The 19,336-nt window shown below is 42.6% G+C and overlaps 1 protein-coding gene across 1 annotated transcript in view; it reads right to left on the bottom strand.

Moving 5' to 3' along the window:
- The window catches only part of prkag3a (protein kinase, AMP-activated, gamma 3a non-catalytic subunit), a gene marked incomplete at its 5' end in the record, with an annotated part of 36,415 nt that extends 30,311 nt beyond the window's left edge, over positions 1-6,104 (bottom strand). Inside the window, one exon of the mRNA XM_084329024.1 lies at positions 6,068-6,104. Coding sequence (XP_084185150.1) covers positions 6,068-6,104 — 37 coding nt within the window. The remainder of the gene's footprint in view (positions 1-6,067) is intronic.
- Between the last annotated feature and the right edge of the window lie 13,232 nt (positions 6,105-19,336).

The following is a 19,336-nucleotide window of genomic DNA, read 5'->3' as shown; positions in this document are numbered from 1 at the left end:
ATAAAGACAGCAGGGGACACATTATCACAGCAGCTCAGTGAAGGAGACGTGGATCATAAAGACAGTAGGGGACACATTATCACAGCAGCTCAGTGAAGGAGACGTGGATCATAAAGACAGTAGGGGACACATTATCACAGCAGCTCAGTGAAGGAGACGTGGATCATAAAGACAGTAGGGGACACATTATCACAGCAGCTCAGTGAAGGAGACGTGGATCATAAAGACAGCAGGGGACACATTATCACAGCAGCTCAGTGAAGGAGACGTGGATCATAAAGACAGCAGGGGACACATTATCACAGCAGCTCAGTGAAGGAGACGTGGATCATAAAGACAGTAGAGGACACATTATCACAGCAGCTCAGTGAAGGAGATGTGGATCATAAAGACAGTAGGGGACACATTATCACAGCAGCTCAGTGAAGGAGACGTGGATCATAAAGACAGCAGGGGACACATTATCACAGCAGCTCAGTGAAGGAGACGTGGATCATAAAGACAGTAGGGACTCAAAGTTGTGAGCGACGCACTGCTCTGTTGTTCTATGAGGTCATTTAGAACTGTGTACTTTGTAAAGAAACTCAAAAAGTGTTAACACTTTGAGTGCCAGCGACGAGATTTATCGTTAGTTCGTGTCAACCGTTGAGTGCCAGCGACGATAAGTCTTGCTGCTTTTTTTTTATTAGCGATTTATTTGAATTCATATTTCATCAATCTAGTCTCACGTTAGTGCTGCAAACTCTCTCTGAGCTCCATTGGGAAAATACCACCCCCTATCGTCTCTCCGGTTGTACTGCACCCCATTGGATTAGACTGAATGAAACACATGGGGGGGGGGGGGGAAATCCAGCTTCCTCATTTTACTTCTCGGGCAAACCACCCGAGAGGATCAGATTAATTGCGGACCCCAAAACAGCGTGGAATATATATTTCCAGTATCCAGCGTTGGATCAATAAACGCGATCGATATTTGGAATGGCGATCAGGAATTGGAATAATCTTTTTGGAGAACATCTGATCTTAGGTAAGGAATCTATTTTATTAGGATAATCAGAACTTTTTTCACAGAGATATCAGCGTGTGCCATATGTGTGTGTGTGTGTGTGTGTGTCTGTGCGATCAGGAAATAAGAGATTCGATTTTTCAGCCCGCTTATATAGCGTGCATAAGTACACATATACTATCGATAATCTAGCGTTTATTTGAAAACGATTAATAAATAGGCCGAAAAATTACAACGTTTTTTGTGTATTCCAGAATATTCCAGTAAAGGGCGTTTATCACAGAATCTTTATATTTTCCTGAAACTTTAAAAAAACTAGTTTTTCAAAATGGTATAAAACGGAAATAAACCGATTAAAAAAACAATCCGTTTCGACAATGTTGACTGCAAACAAGTCATTGATAAGCGACGGCCAGATTAGACACATAGCCATAATTTAAGACATAGTTTATGCGTTTGCAAATATGAGAGCTCTATCATTGAAGTGGACGCTGGCATACGGAGCCCTTTAGTGCCCTGCATGGCTGGCATCCAAAGTGTTTTTTTTTTTATCCACTTTTTCTCCCATTTTTCAATTTTTCTCCCATCCCAATTTTCATATCGTCCAATTCAACCCTCCCCTGTCTTCGAACGCTGTTTCTTGCCTCCCACAAGCCGGCTGCAATGTGGACTAAGTCATACATAGCACGAGTCCCCTCCGGTACTCGAGGTAACAGCAGTCGCATCTTTCCACCTGCGCAGCGTGATCTTTCAGCGTCAGGGGTCTGCGCTTTGGAGGGGCGCCGCCCCCATCGCTTCTTGATTCTACTGCGCAGGTGCACCAACCGAAATGTAGGAGTCGCTGTCCACAACGCCCGATCCCCACCCATCAGTTTCCCTCCCCGTAATACTGCCAATGTGTATTACTGTGGACGACCAGCTAAACTGAAAGCAATGTTGAGAGCGGGGCTCGAACAGGAGGCATCCTGTTCGAGCCCAGTCTCCAGCATTCGTTGCGAGCGCCTTGCCCACTGCGCCACGTAGCCGCCCTACTGGCATCCAAAGTGTTAAGAGCGATGCACTGCTCTGTTGTATGTTAGAACTTTGTAAAGAAACTCAAAGTATTAACCTGTTAAGCTGTAAGGTCCCCCAATTGGGGGACCCTGCTTTTCTTTATCATAAATTGATCAATAGAGACCGTATTAGATCCCCATGTGGGGTATCATTGGAAAGCCACACTCATTGGCTACAACCCTGTCCAAAAACTTTCGAGATTGCCAAACGATTGACGGAGCTAGAGCCCCTGGAGGTCGGGGGTGGTAATGTGTACTTTGGTGCACGCCTCACATACCGGTATGTAACTCGAGAACCGCTGAATGGATTTTGTCACCTGAAAGGGCAATGACTGGCAACAAATAATTATGTCGTGAGGGGCCACATGTTAACATGTTGGATGTTAAGAGGTTAATGTTTTTTTTCTTTTTAGCCCAGAGTAACGACCATAACCCTATCAAAACAGCAGTCAAAGTGTATATTTAAATTTTTACCGATGTTTTATAAGATTTATCGAAAATAAGAATTTATCGAAAAAATGCTAATATCTCTTTTATCGTAAAACCGTGAGGAAATGACTAAATCCAGATGTATCCCTGCCATTGGAAAGAGGAGCCTTTCCCCTATCCATAGATGTATGATTTGGCCATAATAAGGTCAAGTTCAAGGTCAAATATGAATCTATAATTAAAATGGATTATCATTTATTACTGTATCTACAAATCCTTCTGTTTAATCATCTTCCCTTTATTCATTTGCTTAGATTGTCCGTACACTTGATCTTAAGAAGGTGGTGAATGAGCTCACTGAGCCAAATCAAAAGAACCTCAATGTTCTCATGGTGTTATTCACCGGCCCAGATGCAAAAATAAATCATAATTTATATTCTCCTTTGTTTCATTACAATTTACTCAAGCATAGTAACAGACACAATATTGCTGACACTGGAAATACATACCCCCAAGTCCCTAGATGTTCCTAGATACCAAGAACATGCAAATTGACCTTGTAGAAGTGGAGCAATCTTCCATACCTTTAGGCAAGAGTTCTTAAAATAGGGCTACAGCTTAACAGAAGACATGGATCATAAAGACAGTAGGGACTCAAAGTTTGAGAGCGATGCACTGCTCTGTTGTTATTGTATATTAAAAAATTTTATTGAACTATTTTATCACACTTTTTACTCTGTTCTATTTTATTATTTTTAGTATTGCCTATTTTTAAACAGAATCAAACCGCACTTACTCTGTCTATTCTATTTTATTATTTGTATTACTGAATGAAACGGTAAACAGAAAGGCCTATTGGGATGCTAGATCCTAATGTGAAACACTGTGATTTACCTCACCTTGCTACCTCTCTATCTTTTTTATGCTCGCTTATGCCTGTATGTTTTACTGCTGTGAAGCACTTTGAACTGCAATTTCTGTATGAAAAGTGCTATACAAATAAAGTTATTATTAATAAATACAGTAGGGACACATTATCACAGCAGCTCAGTAAAGGCGACACTCAGTTCACACTGCAGGCAAGAGTGGCCAAAATCTGATTTATTTTGCTCACATGCAACTCAGATCTGTTTTCCTAACACGAGTGTGAACGGCACAAGTCACACGGAAGCTGATCTGTTCAGTTCCGGTTTGGGTCACGACCGTCTCACTTTCATAACGTGGCTCTAAAACAGATACAGGTCAGATTTTTTTCTGACAGTCATGTCAGAATTCATGCGACTTTCACGTCACTCTAGATCAGCGGTTCTCAAACTACGGGTCACGACCCAAAGTGGGGTCGTGGTGGGTGCGTGTATATTTTCCCCAACGGAGTTTCACTTCCGCGTTCGGTTTGCGCGATCTGATTGGCCACTGACGTTTTTTTCAGTGCCAATCGCGTTACTCCTAACAATCGCGCCAGCAGGCTGTTACCCTAACCCTAACCTTAACCAACTAACCCTAACCCTAACCTTAACCAACTAACCCTAACCCTAACCTTAACCGTTTCCCGGCCAACCACGGAGATGTCCGTGGCAAGGTTGTTTTGGCTTTTATTCCATTGTAATAAACTACTCGATGTCACCGAGCAGCACTGCAGAAGTACCCTACTCTTTGAATACGAAAAAGTGCATTACCGGCCAGATCCTCTTAGGGGCGCTATCTCGATAATGCAGTGTTCCCTGTGGCAGAAGTTGTTTTGTTTTTTCTGGATCTCCAATGTAGTTTTCTACTAACATGAAGCGATGCCTATAGCCTGTTGCACGGAATACGTTTTGGGACGCGGATTTCAGTGTGCAGTAAAGGAATATATGATCAGGCAATGGACATATCGATCTACGAGATGGCGACCGATAACTGGGAAATCCTTTGGGGGATCCAACCGGCCCACGGTAAGATCTTTTTCACGTAAATGACATGCTGATCAGGCCTCGTTATGATAGCCATCGACCCGATCAGCGAATGTGGCTACTGAGGCTAACGCGGTTATTGGTAATCAATAATCAGAAACGATGTCCCCCGCCCCCCCCTTTCATGCATTCATGGTGGACCATCATATCGATCATATGCAGTTTTATTTTTAACTCTAGCTTCTCTATAGCCGAAATGCCATTGGATTTAACGTTACTAGCTTAGCGCCCTGTATCTCGCCTTCCAGGAAATATACCAGCCGAAACCCCTTATAGCGCTTATATTCAAGATGCTATAAAATGAGAACGTATTGATGAAAAAATTATTTCTTTAAGTCATTTTGAAGGGACGGTTTATGGTCTCAATTGACAATGAGAATGGACAGATAGCAATACTATAAAGTATAGATTTAGCTCTACAAACAGCCTCACGGACTATGCAAGTCTGTTTAGAAATGCTGGCCGTTTAGCGTGAGATTAGACGGATCCAAGTGGCCGGGAATGTGTTAACCAACTTCGAAAGGGAGCGACTTCGAAAGAGTCGCCAAGCTTAACCAGTTTGTTAGGAGTAACGCGATTGGCGCTGAGAGAAACGTCAGTGGCCAATCAGATCGCGCAAACCGAACGCGGAAGTGAAACTCCGTTGGGGAAAATATACACGCGTCGTCGTGGGTAGGTGACAGTGAAAATAAAAAGAATTTGAAAAATACAAATAAAAATCTTTTTGTTTTGTTCTGGCAACATATTTTGGCTAGATATGCCTCGTTTTATAAATGTGTATTGATAACATAGTGCCGTAATTAGATCTAATAAATATGCATGATCAAGTTCAACAACGTGTGCTTTTATTTTGATATTCCTCAATTCCACGTTGAAATTGGGGTCGCCAAAAGATCTTTGAGAACCCCTGCTCTAGATTTCACATTCATCACAATTCTGCGCTGGCGGGAGTCACTCAAAACAAACATGGAAGACAGCAGTGAGGGAGGTGGTCAGTGGAGGGACAGTGAGGTGTTTAGCTCACATAATGTTTATTATACATAATAATAATATTATCTGGTCAACTTATAAATTAAACCATAAACTGTGACTTCAGTGTCCCTCCATGTTTACTCTTTAATCTTTGTTATTGTTCATGTTGCGCTGCATGCGGGGTCAGAGGTCAGGGGCGGTGACCGGTTCACACTGGAATCTGATATTGGACATAAATAGAATAACAACAACAACGTGAACAACAGCCAAACAAAAGAAATCGGATCCGAGAGATAATAAATCAGAATCGAGCACATAAAACTTGCAGTGTGAACGCAGCCTGTCGACACACGCACACAGACATGCGTAAAAGCACACGAGACATGTATGTACGCACTATGCGGAGACACACACACACACACACACACACGGTGCTTCCTATCTCCACCACCTGCAACCTGCAGTTCCTTCTTCCTCCCTCGGAACAAGACCTACGGGATCAAAAGAAGCGGGGGGGGGGGGGGGGGGGGGGGGGGGGGCAAAACGGGCTGTTTTGAAACCCACAAACGGATCACTCATTTTGCCCTGGTCCCAACTAATAACCCCCCCCGCCCCCCTAACTATTATAAGTATCCTATATATATATAGCAAGCCCCTACCGGTATCAGGAGATCCATGGTCCAGTCTGGCTTCCATGAAACGGTTCTGGCTAAGGGAAAAACAGAACGGAACCCAGAACCTGCTTCAGAGCGTATCTCCGGTCTCTCTCTCTCTCTCCGGCTACATGCATGGACCTCGGTTAGTCCTTTCTCACAACACAGCAGCAGTCTGGTCTATATTAGGAGCAGCGACTCTCGAGTGGTATGCAGTGTAGGCCAGGGGAACAAGGGTTGGGTGGGGGGGGGTCTGGCACAGGCACTATGTGGGAGGGACACTCCGTAATGCCTCGCATGGTTCATGTCATTCTCTATAGTAGTTCTACGCTTGCAGGCTTGCATGACGCTTGTTTACCATGGAGCTTTCCCCCCCCCCCCCCCCCCGCACCTACTGTACAGTTCCCTCCCCCTCGTATGTATATATTCACTGTTAGGATCTGTTTAACAGTACTGTATATTTGCATATCTCGTATGTCACAAATGTAACGGTACTGTATAGCTGTAGGTCATAAATGTCATGATTAGATTAGATGATTAGATTAGATTCTTATATCTGTATGTCGTCATAAATGTCATGAGTTGAAAATGGGGGACCCTGATGTAAACGAGACGAAAGTCTTTCTCTGGTCTGCATCCCCTTAACAATTGTGTGTATTGAGCCGTACTGTATTGTACCCATTCTGCCAATCTGTTAAATAATTTTTTTTCAATCAATCAATCAAACGGCGTGGAACAATCTCCAGTCCGATCTGAAGATTTTCAAAGCTAACACTGAATGTATTTAAGGCTGACGGTGAAGCCTATTGTATAACCACGTTGTCTGTGTGCAAATGTTTTATCTGACCATTTTGTAACATTACTTTTATCTGTAATGTCTCTGTGTGTATGTTGAAACTTTGTGTCGCTGCTATTCTTGGCCAGGTCTCCCTTGTAAAAGAGATCCTGGATCTCAATTGGGACAAACCTGGTTAAATGAAGGCTAAATTAAAAACCTACTACTACATCATGTCCGTCTGTCCAGCATATTACTTATCCAGTAAATAAGCCTTCCCGACTTATTTTTGTTGATATATTAACTCGTGTATATATATGAAACACTGTGGTCTCTCTTCCTGCGCGGTGCCCTGGGGGGGGGCTTTAGAAACCTGGCATTCCCAGCTCTGAGGGTCGAGGCCTCGGTTGCCTCAGCAAAAAGGAACGACGACCCCCGCATGCTTTTTTGAGAACGTTCTGTTCGGCACACAGCTGTTCTTCTCTCCGCTCCTTCTCGCCAGATCGCTGAGTCAGCGGTTCACCTAGAACCTTTTTTTACCGTTTGGCAAACGCCTATAAACAGAGGGACGCTCTGTTCTCGCCCCCCCCCCTACAGAGTCAGGACAGAACGGTGAACTTCTGAGACGTAATGATGATTTCTTATTACGGTTACCGTCTGTAGTGTGATAGTAAAAGGTTAACCTTCTGTAGTGTGGCAGTGCAAGGGTTAACCGGCTGTTGTGTGGCAGTGAAAGGGTTAAAACACTGCAGGAGTGTTTTCACACTGAAAACACCCGACAGTGTGAAAGGGTTAACCTTCCGTGGTGTGGTAGTGAAAGGGTTAACCGTCTGTAGTGTGGTAGTGAAAGGGTTAACCTTCTGTAGTGTGGTAGTGAAAGGGTTAATCTTCTGTAGTGTGGTAGTGAAAGGGGTTAACCTTCTGTAGTGTGGTAGTGAAAGGGTTAACCTTCTGTAGTGTGGTAGTGAAAGGGTTAATCTTCTGTAGTGTGGTAGTGAATGGGTTAACCTTCTGTAGTGTGGTAGTGAAAGGTTAACCTTCTGTAGTGTGGTAGTGAAAGGTTAACCGTCTGTAGTGTGGTAGTGAAAGGTTAACCTTCTGTAGTGTGGTAGTGAAAAGGTTAACCTTCTGTAGTGTGGTAGTGAAAGGGTTAATCTTCTGTAGTGTGGTAGTTAAAGGTTTAACCTTCTGTAGTGTGGTAGTGAAAGGGTTAATCTACTGTAGTGTGGCAGTGAAAGGTTAACCCTCTGTAGTGTGGTAGTGAAAGGGTTAACCTTCTGTAGTGTGGTAGTGAAAGGGTTAATCTTCTGTAGTGTGGCAGTGAAAGGGTTAATCTTCTGTAGTGTGGTAGTGAAAGGGTTAACCTTCTGTAGTGTGGTAGTGAAAGGGTTAATCTTCTGTAGTGTGGTAGTGAAAGGTTAACCTTCTGTAGTGTGGTAGTGAAAGGTTAACCTTCTGTAGTGTGGCAGTGAAAGGTTAACCTTCTATAGTGTGGTATTGAAAGGTTAACCTTCTGTAGTGTGGTAGTGAAAGGTTAACCTTCTGTAGTGTGGTAGTGAAAGGTTAACCTTCTGTAGTGTGGTAGTGAAAGGGTTAACCTGTAGTGTGGTAGTGAAAGGTTAACCTTCTGTAGTGTGGTAGTGAAAGGTTAACCTTCTGTAGTGTGGTAGTGAAAGGTTAACCTTCTGTAGTGTGGCAGTGAAAGGTTAACCTTCTGTAGTGTGGTAGTGAAAGGGTTAACCTTCTGTAGTGTGGTAGTGAAAGGTTAACCTTCTGTAGTGTGATAGTGAAAGGTTAACCTTCTGTAGTGTGGTAGTGAAAGGGTTAACCTTCTGTAGTGTGGTAGTGAAAGGTTAACCTTCTGTAGTGTGGTAGTGAAAGGGTTAACCTGCTGTAGTGTGGTAGTGAAAGGGTTAACCTTCTGTAGTGTGGTAGTGAAAGGTTAACCTTCTGTAGTGTGGTAGTGAAAGGGTTAACCTGTAGTGTGGTAGTGAAAGGTTAACCTTCTGTAGTGTGGTAGTGAAAGGTTAACCTTCTGTAGTGTGGCAGTGAAAGGTTTAACCTTCTGTAGTGTGGTAGTGAAAGGTTAACCTTCTGTAGTGTGGTAGTGAAAGGGTTAACCTTCTGTAGTGTGGTAGTGAAAGGTTAACCTTCTGTAGTGTGGCAGTGAAAGGGTTAACCTTCTGTAGTGTGGTAGTGAAAGGTTAACCTTCTGTAGTGTGGTAGTGAAAGGTTAACCTTCTGTAGTGTGGTAGTGAAAGGTTAACCTTCTGTAGTGTGGTAGTGAAAGGGTTAACCTTCTGTAGTGTGGTAGTGAAAGGTTAACCTTCTGTAGTGTGGTAGTGAAAGGGTTAACCTTCTGTAGTGTGGTAGTGAAAGGTTAACCTTCTGTAGTGTGGTAGTGAAAGGTTAACCTTCTGTAGTGTGGTAGTGAAAGGGTTAACCTGTAGTGTGGTAGTGAAAGGGTTAACCTTCTGTAGTGTGGTAGTGAAAGGTTAACCTTCTGTAGTGTGTTAGTGAAAGGTTAACCTCCTGTAGTGTGGTAGTGAAAGAGTTAACCTTCTGTAGTGTGGTAGTGAAAGGTTAACCTTCTGTAGTGTGGTAGTGAAAGGGTTAACCGTCTGTAGTGTGGTAGTGAAAGGTTAACCTTCTGTAGTGTGGTAGTGAAAGGTTAACCTTCTGTAGTGTGGTAGTGAAAGGTTAACCTTCTGTAGTGTGTTAGTGAAAGGTTAACCGTCTGTAGTGTGGTAGTGAAAGGTTAACCGTCTGTAGTGTGTTAGTGAAAGGTTAACCTTCTGTAGTGTGGTAGTGAAAGGTTAACCTTCTGTAGTGTGGTAGTGAAAGGTTAACCTTCTGTAGTGTGGTAGTGAAAGGTTAACCTTCTGTAGTGTGTTAGTGAAAGGTTAACCTTCTGTAGTGTGGTAGTGAAAGAGTTAACCGTCTGTAGTGTGGTAGTGAAAGGTTAACCTTCTGTAGTGTGGTAGTGAAAGGTTAACCTTCTGTAGTGTGGTAGTGAAAGGTTAACCTTCTGTAGTGTGTTAGTGAAAGGTTAACCTTCTGTAGTGTGGTAGTGAAAGAGTTAACCTTCTGTAGTGTGGTAGTGAAAGGTTAACCTTCTGTAGTGTGGTAGTGAAAGGGTTAACCCTTCTGTAGTGTGGTAGTGAAAGGTTCACCTTCTGTAGTGTGGTAGTGAAAGGTTCACCTTCTGTAGTGTGGTAGTGAAAGGGTTAACCTTCTGTAGTGTGGTAGTGAAAGGTTAACCTTCTGTAGTGTGGTAGTGAAAGGGTTAAAAAGCAGCCCCCCCCCCCCAGAGGCATTCAGTCATGTAACCTGGGGCACCAACCAAGGCAGGGAACACAGGGGGGGGGGCTGCTGCAACAACAGCAGAGTGTGTCGACAGCTCGCTCACAGATGGAGTATCAATCAATATGAAAAGGCACAAAGCCAGTAATAACTATTTTGGGATGGCAGTCTATCGCTCGAGTAGTATCACTGTAGTATCACAGTAGTATCACAGTAGTATCACTGTAGTATCACAGTAGTATCACTGTAGTATCACAGTAGTATCACAGTAGTATCACAGCTGTATCACTGTAGTATCACAGTAGTATCACAGCTGTATCACTGCTGTATCACTGTAGTATCACAGTAGTATCACAGCTGTATCACTGTAGTATCACAGTAGTATCACAGCTGTATCACTGTAGTATCACAGTAGTATCACAGCTGTATCACTGTAGTATCACAGTAGTATCACAGCTGTATCACTGTAGTATCACAGTAGTGTAGCAGGGTGGATTATCCCTGCTTCGTGGGAACAGGTGTGCACAATCACTGGCTAGAGAGACACAGTAGAGCTCTGTCTGACTGCACCTCCGTCTTTGAGTCTGGAGCTTCAACTGGCAGTGTGAGTGGATGGGGCCCGGGATTTACCAACCTGGTCTGGTACTCTGGTCTTCCTCCCCTGCAGCAGGGCGGCCAGCAGTACTCCCCAACACGCTCCCACTTCCCCCAATTACTCCTGTAACCCTCCCACACCTAGTGACTGAATTGTGAATAAATAACTTGGTACCCTCCCTCAGTGACACTAGAAACCTTACAATAAAAAGGGAAAGGTGGAATAGGAAGGGGTTAATTGTATTAACGTTACCCACACCAAAAGAGTTGTTAAACGGCTCATGAATGGACACGCACACAGAACTCCCATCTAATTCTTTAATGCTAATTATACTGGTCAGTTACAAAGAGTTAAAAGCACTGGGTCGAATAGAATGAAATCTTACTATTACCCAATTTGTAACTCAATACCTTATGTCCACATATATTCTACACACACCTCTGTGTTAGTGCCAGGAATAATATACTTTAATGCATTTGACTCATCGCCCACGTCTGGGTCAGTACCATGTATAAGACCTCTAGTCTGTAACCTCCCCACTGGGGAAGGGGGAATTAGATGGGAAATTATTATTAAAGACACAACACGTTATCACACTCAAAGGAAATTAAAAAATGTGGGCCCACAATACCAAACAAGAGTCCTATACTAATGCCGGCATATATTGTTGATGGGGTACCCCTATGAACTGTAGTTAGCAACGTTAACTTCGCCCGCAGGCCGCATCACACTGTGCAATAAGATCCTGGGCACCGAAGCCCTAATGTACTCAACCAAGATGGCGGCCTCGCCACGCCACCACCGTCCGGATAGCAAGATGGCGTTGAACGCTCTCGGCACGGGCGCTAGCAAGCGGGGCTGGAGCAGAGGGGCAGAAGCTGGCTGAGAGCGTGTGCTGGGTGATGGCGACCTCTGTTGAAGACAGCCGGTGCAGCGCCGACGTTGACTGGTTGTAGACTGCTGGTGCGGAGTCGACGCGCATCCATACCTTGCCCTCACTGACACTGAAGCTACACTCTGGGTCCCAACAGCCCTCCTGCTAGCCGTGCTATATAATAACGCAGGGTGTCTCTAAACACCGGTCCTCTTCACGCCACGCTGGCGGGGCACCGCACTAGAGGGGATATCTTTAACTTAAGCCACAGTTGGCTATACCGCCTTTCTTCTAGGATAACTCGTTGTATATCACTAGGGTTATTCAGTGGGGGAAACATGCAATGCTCCACTACGATTACTTTTATAGGATAACCCGTCACATACTCAAGTTCAGTTCGTCCGCCCGTGCTTCACAACGGGGCTCTCCGAGACACGTCTGTTCACAACAAAGTCCAGACTCGAAGAGGCTCGTTCTTTCCCCTTCCGTCTCCATCCTTGCCTCCTTCCCATCTCTCTCGGACACTCTCTGCCTGCCACCGCCCCCTGCTGGTACCGCCAACTAGTCACACAGGGAAAAGAATGGTAGAGTATGATCCAGTAATCCTGTTCATAATCCATATTCCAGCGAGTAGAACAAGGAGGAGCCTGCGTCATTGTTCGAGGGAATATTAATGGAAACGAATTAGAATGTCTTGGTGCACCAGGGGAGATAAAAAGGCAAGTCAGCACTTCTGAATAATATTTTCAGGATGCTACAGTAGTATCACAGTAGTATCACTGTAGTATTACAGCTGTATCACTGTAGTATCACTGTAGTATTACAGCTGTATCACTGTATCACTGTAGTATTACAGCTGTATCACAGTAGTATCACTGTAGTATCACTGTAGTATCACAGTAGTATCACAGTAGTATTACAGCTGTATCACTGTAGTATCACAGTAGTATTACAGCTGTATCACTGTAGTATCACTGTAGTATTACAGCTGTATCACTGTAGTATCACAGTAGTATCACTGTAGTATCACAGTAGTATCACAGCTGTATCACAGTAGTATCACTGTAGTATCACAGCTGTATCACTGTAGTATCACTGTAGTATCACAGTAGTATCACTGTAGTATGACTGTAGTATGACTAGTATCACAGCTGTATCACTGTAGTATCACTGTAGTATCACTGCTGTATCACAGCTGTATCACTGTAGTATGACTGTAGTATCACAGTAGTATGACTGTAGTATCACTGTAGTATCACTGTAGTATCACTGTAGTATTACAGCTGTATCACTGTAGTATAACAGTAGTATCACTGTAGTATGACTGCTGTATCACTGTAGTATGACTGTAGTATAACAGTAGTATCACTGTAGTATGACTGCTGTATCACTGTAGTATGACTGTAGTATAACAGTAGTATCACAGCTGTATCACAGTAGTATCACTGTAGTATGAATGTAGTATCACAGTAGTATCACTGTAGTATGACTGCTGTATCACTGTAGTATCACAGCTGTGACTGTAGTATCACTGTAGTATAACAGTAGTATGACTGTAGTATCACAGCTGTATGACTGTAGTATCACAGTAGTATGACTGTAGTATCACTGCTGTATCACTGTAGTATCACAGCAGTATGACTGTAGTATCACTGCTGTATCACTTTCACTGTAGTATGACTGTAGTATCGTTGCTGTATGACTGTAGTCTGTGTTTTACAACATGTTGATCAAGTTACATTGGCTGGAAGACAAATCTCGATTCTAAAAGATGGTCTCAAACAGTTTTCATTTATATATATATATTTATTTTTTATTAAGGTCGAGTATTTCTACAGATTTGTACACGTGTATTTTACACGGCTTACAAAAGTAAAGGAGATCATGCTGGTTCAGATTTCAGGTGCTTTTCATCAAGTCAACAGACGGCTCGATTTCCAGAAAATAAAAACAATTGCATCCCGGGGACCAAACTGCCTTTTTTTTATTATAAGAAATGTAAAAACAAGTCTTTAAATGTGTCCGTGTAAAAACAAGTCTTTAAATGTGTCGTGTAAAAACAAGTCTTTAAATGTGTCCGTGTAAAAACAAGTCTTTAAATGTGTTGTGTAAAAACAAGTCTTTAAATGTGTCAAGTGTAAAAACAAGTGTTTAAAACACCACTAATCCCCAGACGGTACAATCGCTTTACTCTGTGGGGCATAGGGTTGGGCATCGTTTGGATTTGAACGATTCCGGTTCAGATTCTCCATTTCGATTCCTGTTCTAAACGATTCTCGATTGCGATTCTTTGAGGTGCAGGTCAAAACAGGTCACAGCTTATTTCACAGGAGATTTTTTTTTTTTTTTTAGAAAAATCTAAAAGAATTTTCATACTATTCACATTGTCAGTTGACTTGATAGTTTAATTTGGTTGCTGTACTGTAACTAGGGTATTAATTAACAAAGTAAATATATATATATTTTTTTTTTAAGAATCAAAATTAAGAATAGAAATGCAAATATTCCAGAACCGGTTCCTATTAGAACCAGTTCTCGGTGCCCAACCCTAGTGGGGCAGATACCGTTATTTGAAAACGGTGTGATTTCTCAGAGACAGGGAATAGGACTGCTGCTTTGAAGAGGAAAATGAAATTGGGAGGGATTTCCGTCATCTTTGATATTATGGGATGTACCGTAGGTGCAGTTATGACCGCTTGCTCCCGTCTCAAGAGTGCCGTGTCGCGTCCACACGCCGAGGTTACCAGGGACGCACCGATCAGACGCCTCCAGTCCCGGTATCGATACCCGGGCTTGGGGTATCGGCCGATACCGAGCACCGATCCGATCAATTACTTTCAAGACTTGGACCGTCGATTTTGGAGTCAATATCACGAAGAAAATATTAGATATAATACATTTCTGGCACCTTTCTTGGTATGGTAATTTAGTATCTGCTAAGTTCTCCCATACCGATGTTTCATCTTCAGCCTAGTATCGGTGCATCCCTAAACGTTAACAAATGCAAATTCATCTCATGCTGCCCTTCAAAACAGACATGGGCAAGTGCTGTTATACCATCCACCCCCCACCCCCCCCCAAAAGAAACCCCAGCAACTAAACAAAACACAGAAAGAATTTTACACCCTGGTTATCTAAAACTCAGCCTTTTTCCCCGGATACAGATGATGCCTCACGCAGAGGGAAGGAAAATTATAATTATAATATCATTTATTTTAAAAGGTGCTATAGATAACATTTATGTAGAGTAATCGTAATTTTTTTTATTAAATAAAAAAATACATCCAGAGATTTTAGAAAGGTGTGGAATAAATGTATTGCTTTTCCCCACCAAAACATTATTGATGAATGAATTTTATCATTTAATAAATGTTTGCGGGTCCAAAATGAATGTTGTTGTTTTCATGTTCCCGTGGAACGCACCCGATTGGATAAATGACACGCTGGTGCTCTAGTGCGACATCTAGTGGCTGAATGTTATCTACAGCACCTTAAAAAAAGAAGGGAAAAAAAGGAAATATCTTTCTTAATCTGTCTGGGCAAACTGTTATGTTGATATTCTCTGTTGTGCAAATATGAACTCTTAAAGAAAACTATTCACCAAAATTTGCAAATACAAGATCCACGGCATGTTATGTTAATAAATAAAAAACCGAGCGAAAGCAGACTGTTCTAGAAAAACGAGTTCTAGATAACGAGGGGCAGTGCAGTCTTGGGTCATATTCGCACGGCTGCCATTTTGCTCTTACGTCACGCTCGGGATTCCCACTCCCACCGGGGAACCCCAACCCGAGCGTGTGGCGGCGAGAGCGAAACGGCCGGGCCGTGTGAATGCGGTGCATCGTTGGGAGAGAGGTATAGAACGGAAGTATGACGACGTTAGCCTAACTCCCCTTTCATATTAGGAAGCGTAGAAAACAACCCTAGTTGTTCAAAATGTCCGTGAAAAAAGTCCGCCTTCTTTGTCCTCGCTTGAGTCTCCTCGCTGGTCGAGGGAAAGAAGGACTCGGGGACAACCCCCCCCCCCCCCCCCTAACGCTTCCTTTTCGACGGTAATGACGGCGGTCATCTCAGTGCTGGTGGCGGAGGTCGCCCCCTGGTGGCGCGTGTGAGCGGCGGAACGCGGTAAACCTATAATAACTAAGGCTGAGAGACCACTTATCCATTTATCAATAATTATCGATAACTGCGTGAAATCGATTAGTGGCGTCACTTATCGATTTTTTTGCATGTGTAAACAATAAAAAAAAAGTATATAAGTTTAAAAAACCTTTTTCTTAAAAAAGAAAAAAAACGTATTTAACGTTCGTTTGTGTGTGTGTCGTGGGCCAACTACAGCATCGCAAAACCTAGTGAGTGCACATGACACACACGAACTAACGTTAAATAAGTCTTTTTTACTTTTTAAGAAAAAAGTTATTTTTTTAATAATTTTTACACATGCAAAATATTTTAAAAAAATCCATATTTATCGATAATTGTGTCCCGATTTATCGATTCTTCCAAATGGCATATCGTCTCAGCCTTGATAATAATGCTTTGGAAAGTTGTCATAAAAAAGATGCGTCGAGGAACCAGATGTCTTGTTTTTGTCCTACAGAGTAAACGGGCCCTCTACCTTCATCAAAACATGTCCAGGGTGCCGCCTCACGCGCCTTGAGGGACGCCCCGAACACCGAATCCTAAACGCTATCGGGCCGATACAGAGATCCATCGCTTTCACTTATCAGTATAGACTACTCGATTCACTGAACAAAGATCATTTAAGATATAAAAACACCACTTCTCTCCATTATTAGAAAAGACCAAACGTGCTTCTGTGTGTTTAAAAAAAGCAGCAAATCGAGTTTGCTTTGTGTTCTCTGGCACGTTGCGCGCGTGTCTCTCGGTATCAGATTTCTATTATGGTGGAGGTTCTCCGACACGCCCGTCTTCTGGCGTCGTGAGGGAACTTAGAATAGAACTTAGATAGAACCGAACGTCCCGTTAATAATGAATGGCTACTGGCCACTGAAAGCTATGCTGGACAAACATTCCAAAAAGAAATTTAAAAATAAAAAACGTCCACCCGAAAGAGCTATAAAACAACGTCCCCGATACTCAACCAAGAAGCACCACTTCACCGACATGTCAAGTAGCAAAGCTATATTATTATAGCCAAGTTATTAACAAAACTCATGACAAAAAGTCCCCAAGCCAAAAAAATAATCAAAACTTAACTTTCCAATGCAGACGGTAAACAGACCGTATGTGCGGGCAAGGAAAACATGCCAAAACCTCTCACCAAACCAGGAATCTCATCAAGGTTACAACCAAACCCAATAGTCACACCCTATTTACATTCAATTTGACCCAACTACTATCAAGTAAAACATGAGCTCAGATACGGAGGGCACCGGCTCTCAGAAACCAGGGCAATATAGTCTCAATATTCCTCCTCGCTCATCTTGGTGCGAGTTTCTGTTCTCTCGTCTTTTGGGACGATTCTGCCGTCTAGATTCATAAACGAAACATGATTACGTCCAATTTTTTTCAACAAAAAAAAAGAATCTGGAAGAGGTCAAGTTGAAAATGACAAGTTTAAGCTTCGACACTGTATCACACTTCGCCCTGCAGTCCAATATGACAAAGATGATGATGATGACTGGTGGTGGTGATTCTCCACAGGTGATATGGTTTGACGTTACCTCATACTGCCACAGCCCAACTTCTTCATTATGTACGGCGGAAACGGCAAGAGCCGTTCATTCTTACAACTCTCATAATAGGGCTGGGCGATAAAACGATAATTATCGCGATATATTTTAATAATCTATATCGATCGATAATACAAAAAAAATATCAATAAAAAAATATATATATATTATTTTTTTTTTTTTTGTGTGACCTGCAACAGGGCAGTTTTAAAACCAGAGACAGTGGACAGACTTGTCTTTCTTGCCTGCAACTTAAAGTAATGGCTTTGCTTGTCCAAATGACAATACTGACCAAATTGAGATACATTTTTCTCTTGTCCATTTATTTTGTTTGCTTTCTAATTTAAAAGCAGAGCTAGTCTCCAGTCGCGATTCACGGTGCACATGTGCAGTGGTTTGTCCACCAAAAAAGCACCAGAGGATAGAAAATAAACTAGCAGAGCCAGAACTGTTCAACTCCCCTGGAGCCACAGCCAGCAGAGAAGCCGGTTCACTTTCGCTTTCAAACCAGCTGCAGCCTGAGAACTGGAGTGCGAGGGGCTGTAACACTAAAGATGGCGGCAACGACAAAGAATTGCTGCAAAATAAACATAAATCAGTTTTTTTCTTTTTTATACTTATAACAATATCGATAATTATCGATATCGAGTGATGTAACATGATCATATCGTTATCGCGATATCATTTTGGGCCATATCGCCCAGCCCCATCTCGTAGTGATGCATCGTGAACTGTAAGAGCCACATTTGCCCCTTTCAACTCGAGCCGTCGTTTCAAAGCTCCTCGTACAAAAAGCCTCTCGATCGCTCGTCCGTTAAAGATGTACGTCGCCCGGGTTTGTAAAAGTAGAGCAAAAAGGGAAAACGTATTATATGACGGAGCGGACAGTGACTTAAACACTAGTAAGAGCCGGGTTCAGCTTCCGGTCCATCGCCACGACAACCGGTGAAAGGCGTTATACGGCCGCTTGTCGAGATCCGCGGTCTTGTGCCGCGACTGCTGCTAGGCAACGGTTACCATGGTGATGTCGCGCGCGGGGGGGGGGTGTTGGGAGGACATAGATGGTTATTTTCAGCCAACGCTTAGAATCTAGAGCAGTGTTTCTCAACTAGTGGGTCGCGGGGCCATTTTGAGTGGATCGCGGATGTGTGTGTTAAAAAAAATATATATGAAAATATAAAAAAATAAATCTTTTTTATTTCCACTACCTATCTTTGTGAAAGTGGCTTCTCAGCTCTGGTCCAGCTGAAGACAGAGCAGAGGAACAGATTGGACATTGAGCATGACCTCCGAGTTGCTTTGTCTACCATCACCCCAGACTTTGAGACTCTTGTCAGGAGCAAACAACATCCCCAGTTATCCCATTAGTTCCCTGGGATGTAAGAAGTCTGCTAAGAAGGATAATTATTTATTATTTTATTTCATTGTGTTTTTAGCCCTTAGTTGCACTTCTGTTGCAACCCCAGTTATCCCATTAGTTCCCCCAAACTTAAGGTGTGTTATGTTAAGCTAAGAGATCTGCTAAGAAGCATATTATTTATCATTATTTTTAGGGATGCTCGATATTGTTTTTTTTACCGATACCGATATTCCGATATTGTCCAACTCTTAATTTCCGATACCGATATCAACCGATATCAACCGATATATGCAGGGTCCCCCCCCCCCCCCCCCCCCAAAAAACTGAATAATTTCAGGTAACTAATAATTTCACTGGATATATATATAACAAATATTATTATTATTATTGTTTTTTTTTTTTAAACCGATACCGATATTTTCCGATATCACATTTTACTGCAGATATCGGCCGATAATATCGGACATCCCTAATTATTTTATTTCATTGGGTTTTTAGCAATAGTTGCACTTTTGTTGCACTTTTTTGTGTTTTATTTCATGTTTTTAAAGATTGTGTATTACTGCAATTTTTTTATTTTTTTACATAAATCATAAAGTGGTTCAAAATGTTGTGTCGCGACTTAATGACTAAGGAAAATGTTGGGTCCCGAGGGTTGAGAGCCACTGTACT

Source organism: Notolepis coatsorum (assembly GCF_963971535.1).
Source record: "Notolepis coatsorum genome assembly, chromosome: 1".
NCBI classification, from domain to species: domain Eukaryota; kingdom Metazoa; phylum Chordata; class Actinopteri; order Aulopiformes; family Paralepididae; genus Notolepis; species Notolepis coatsorum.
Note: the sequence above shows the minus strand (reverse complement) of the source record. Positions and strands in the feature narration are given on the sequence as shown.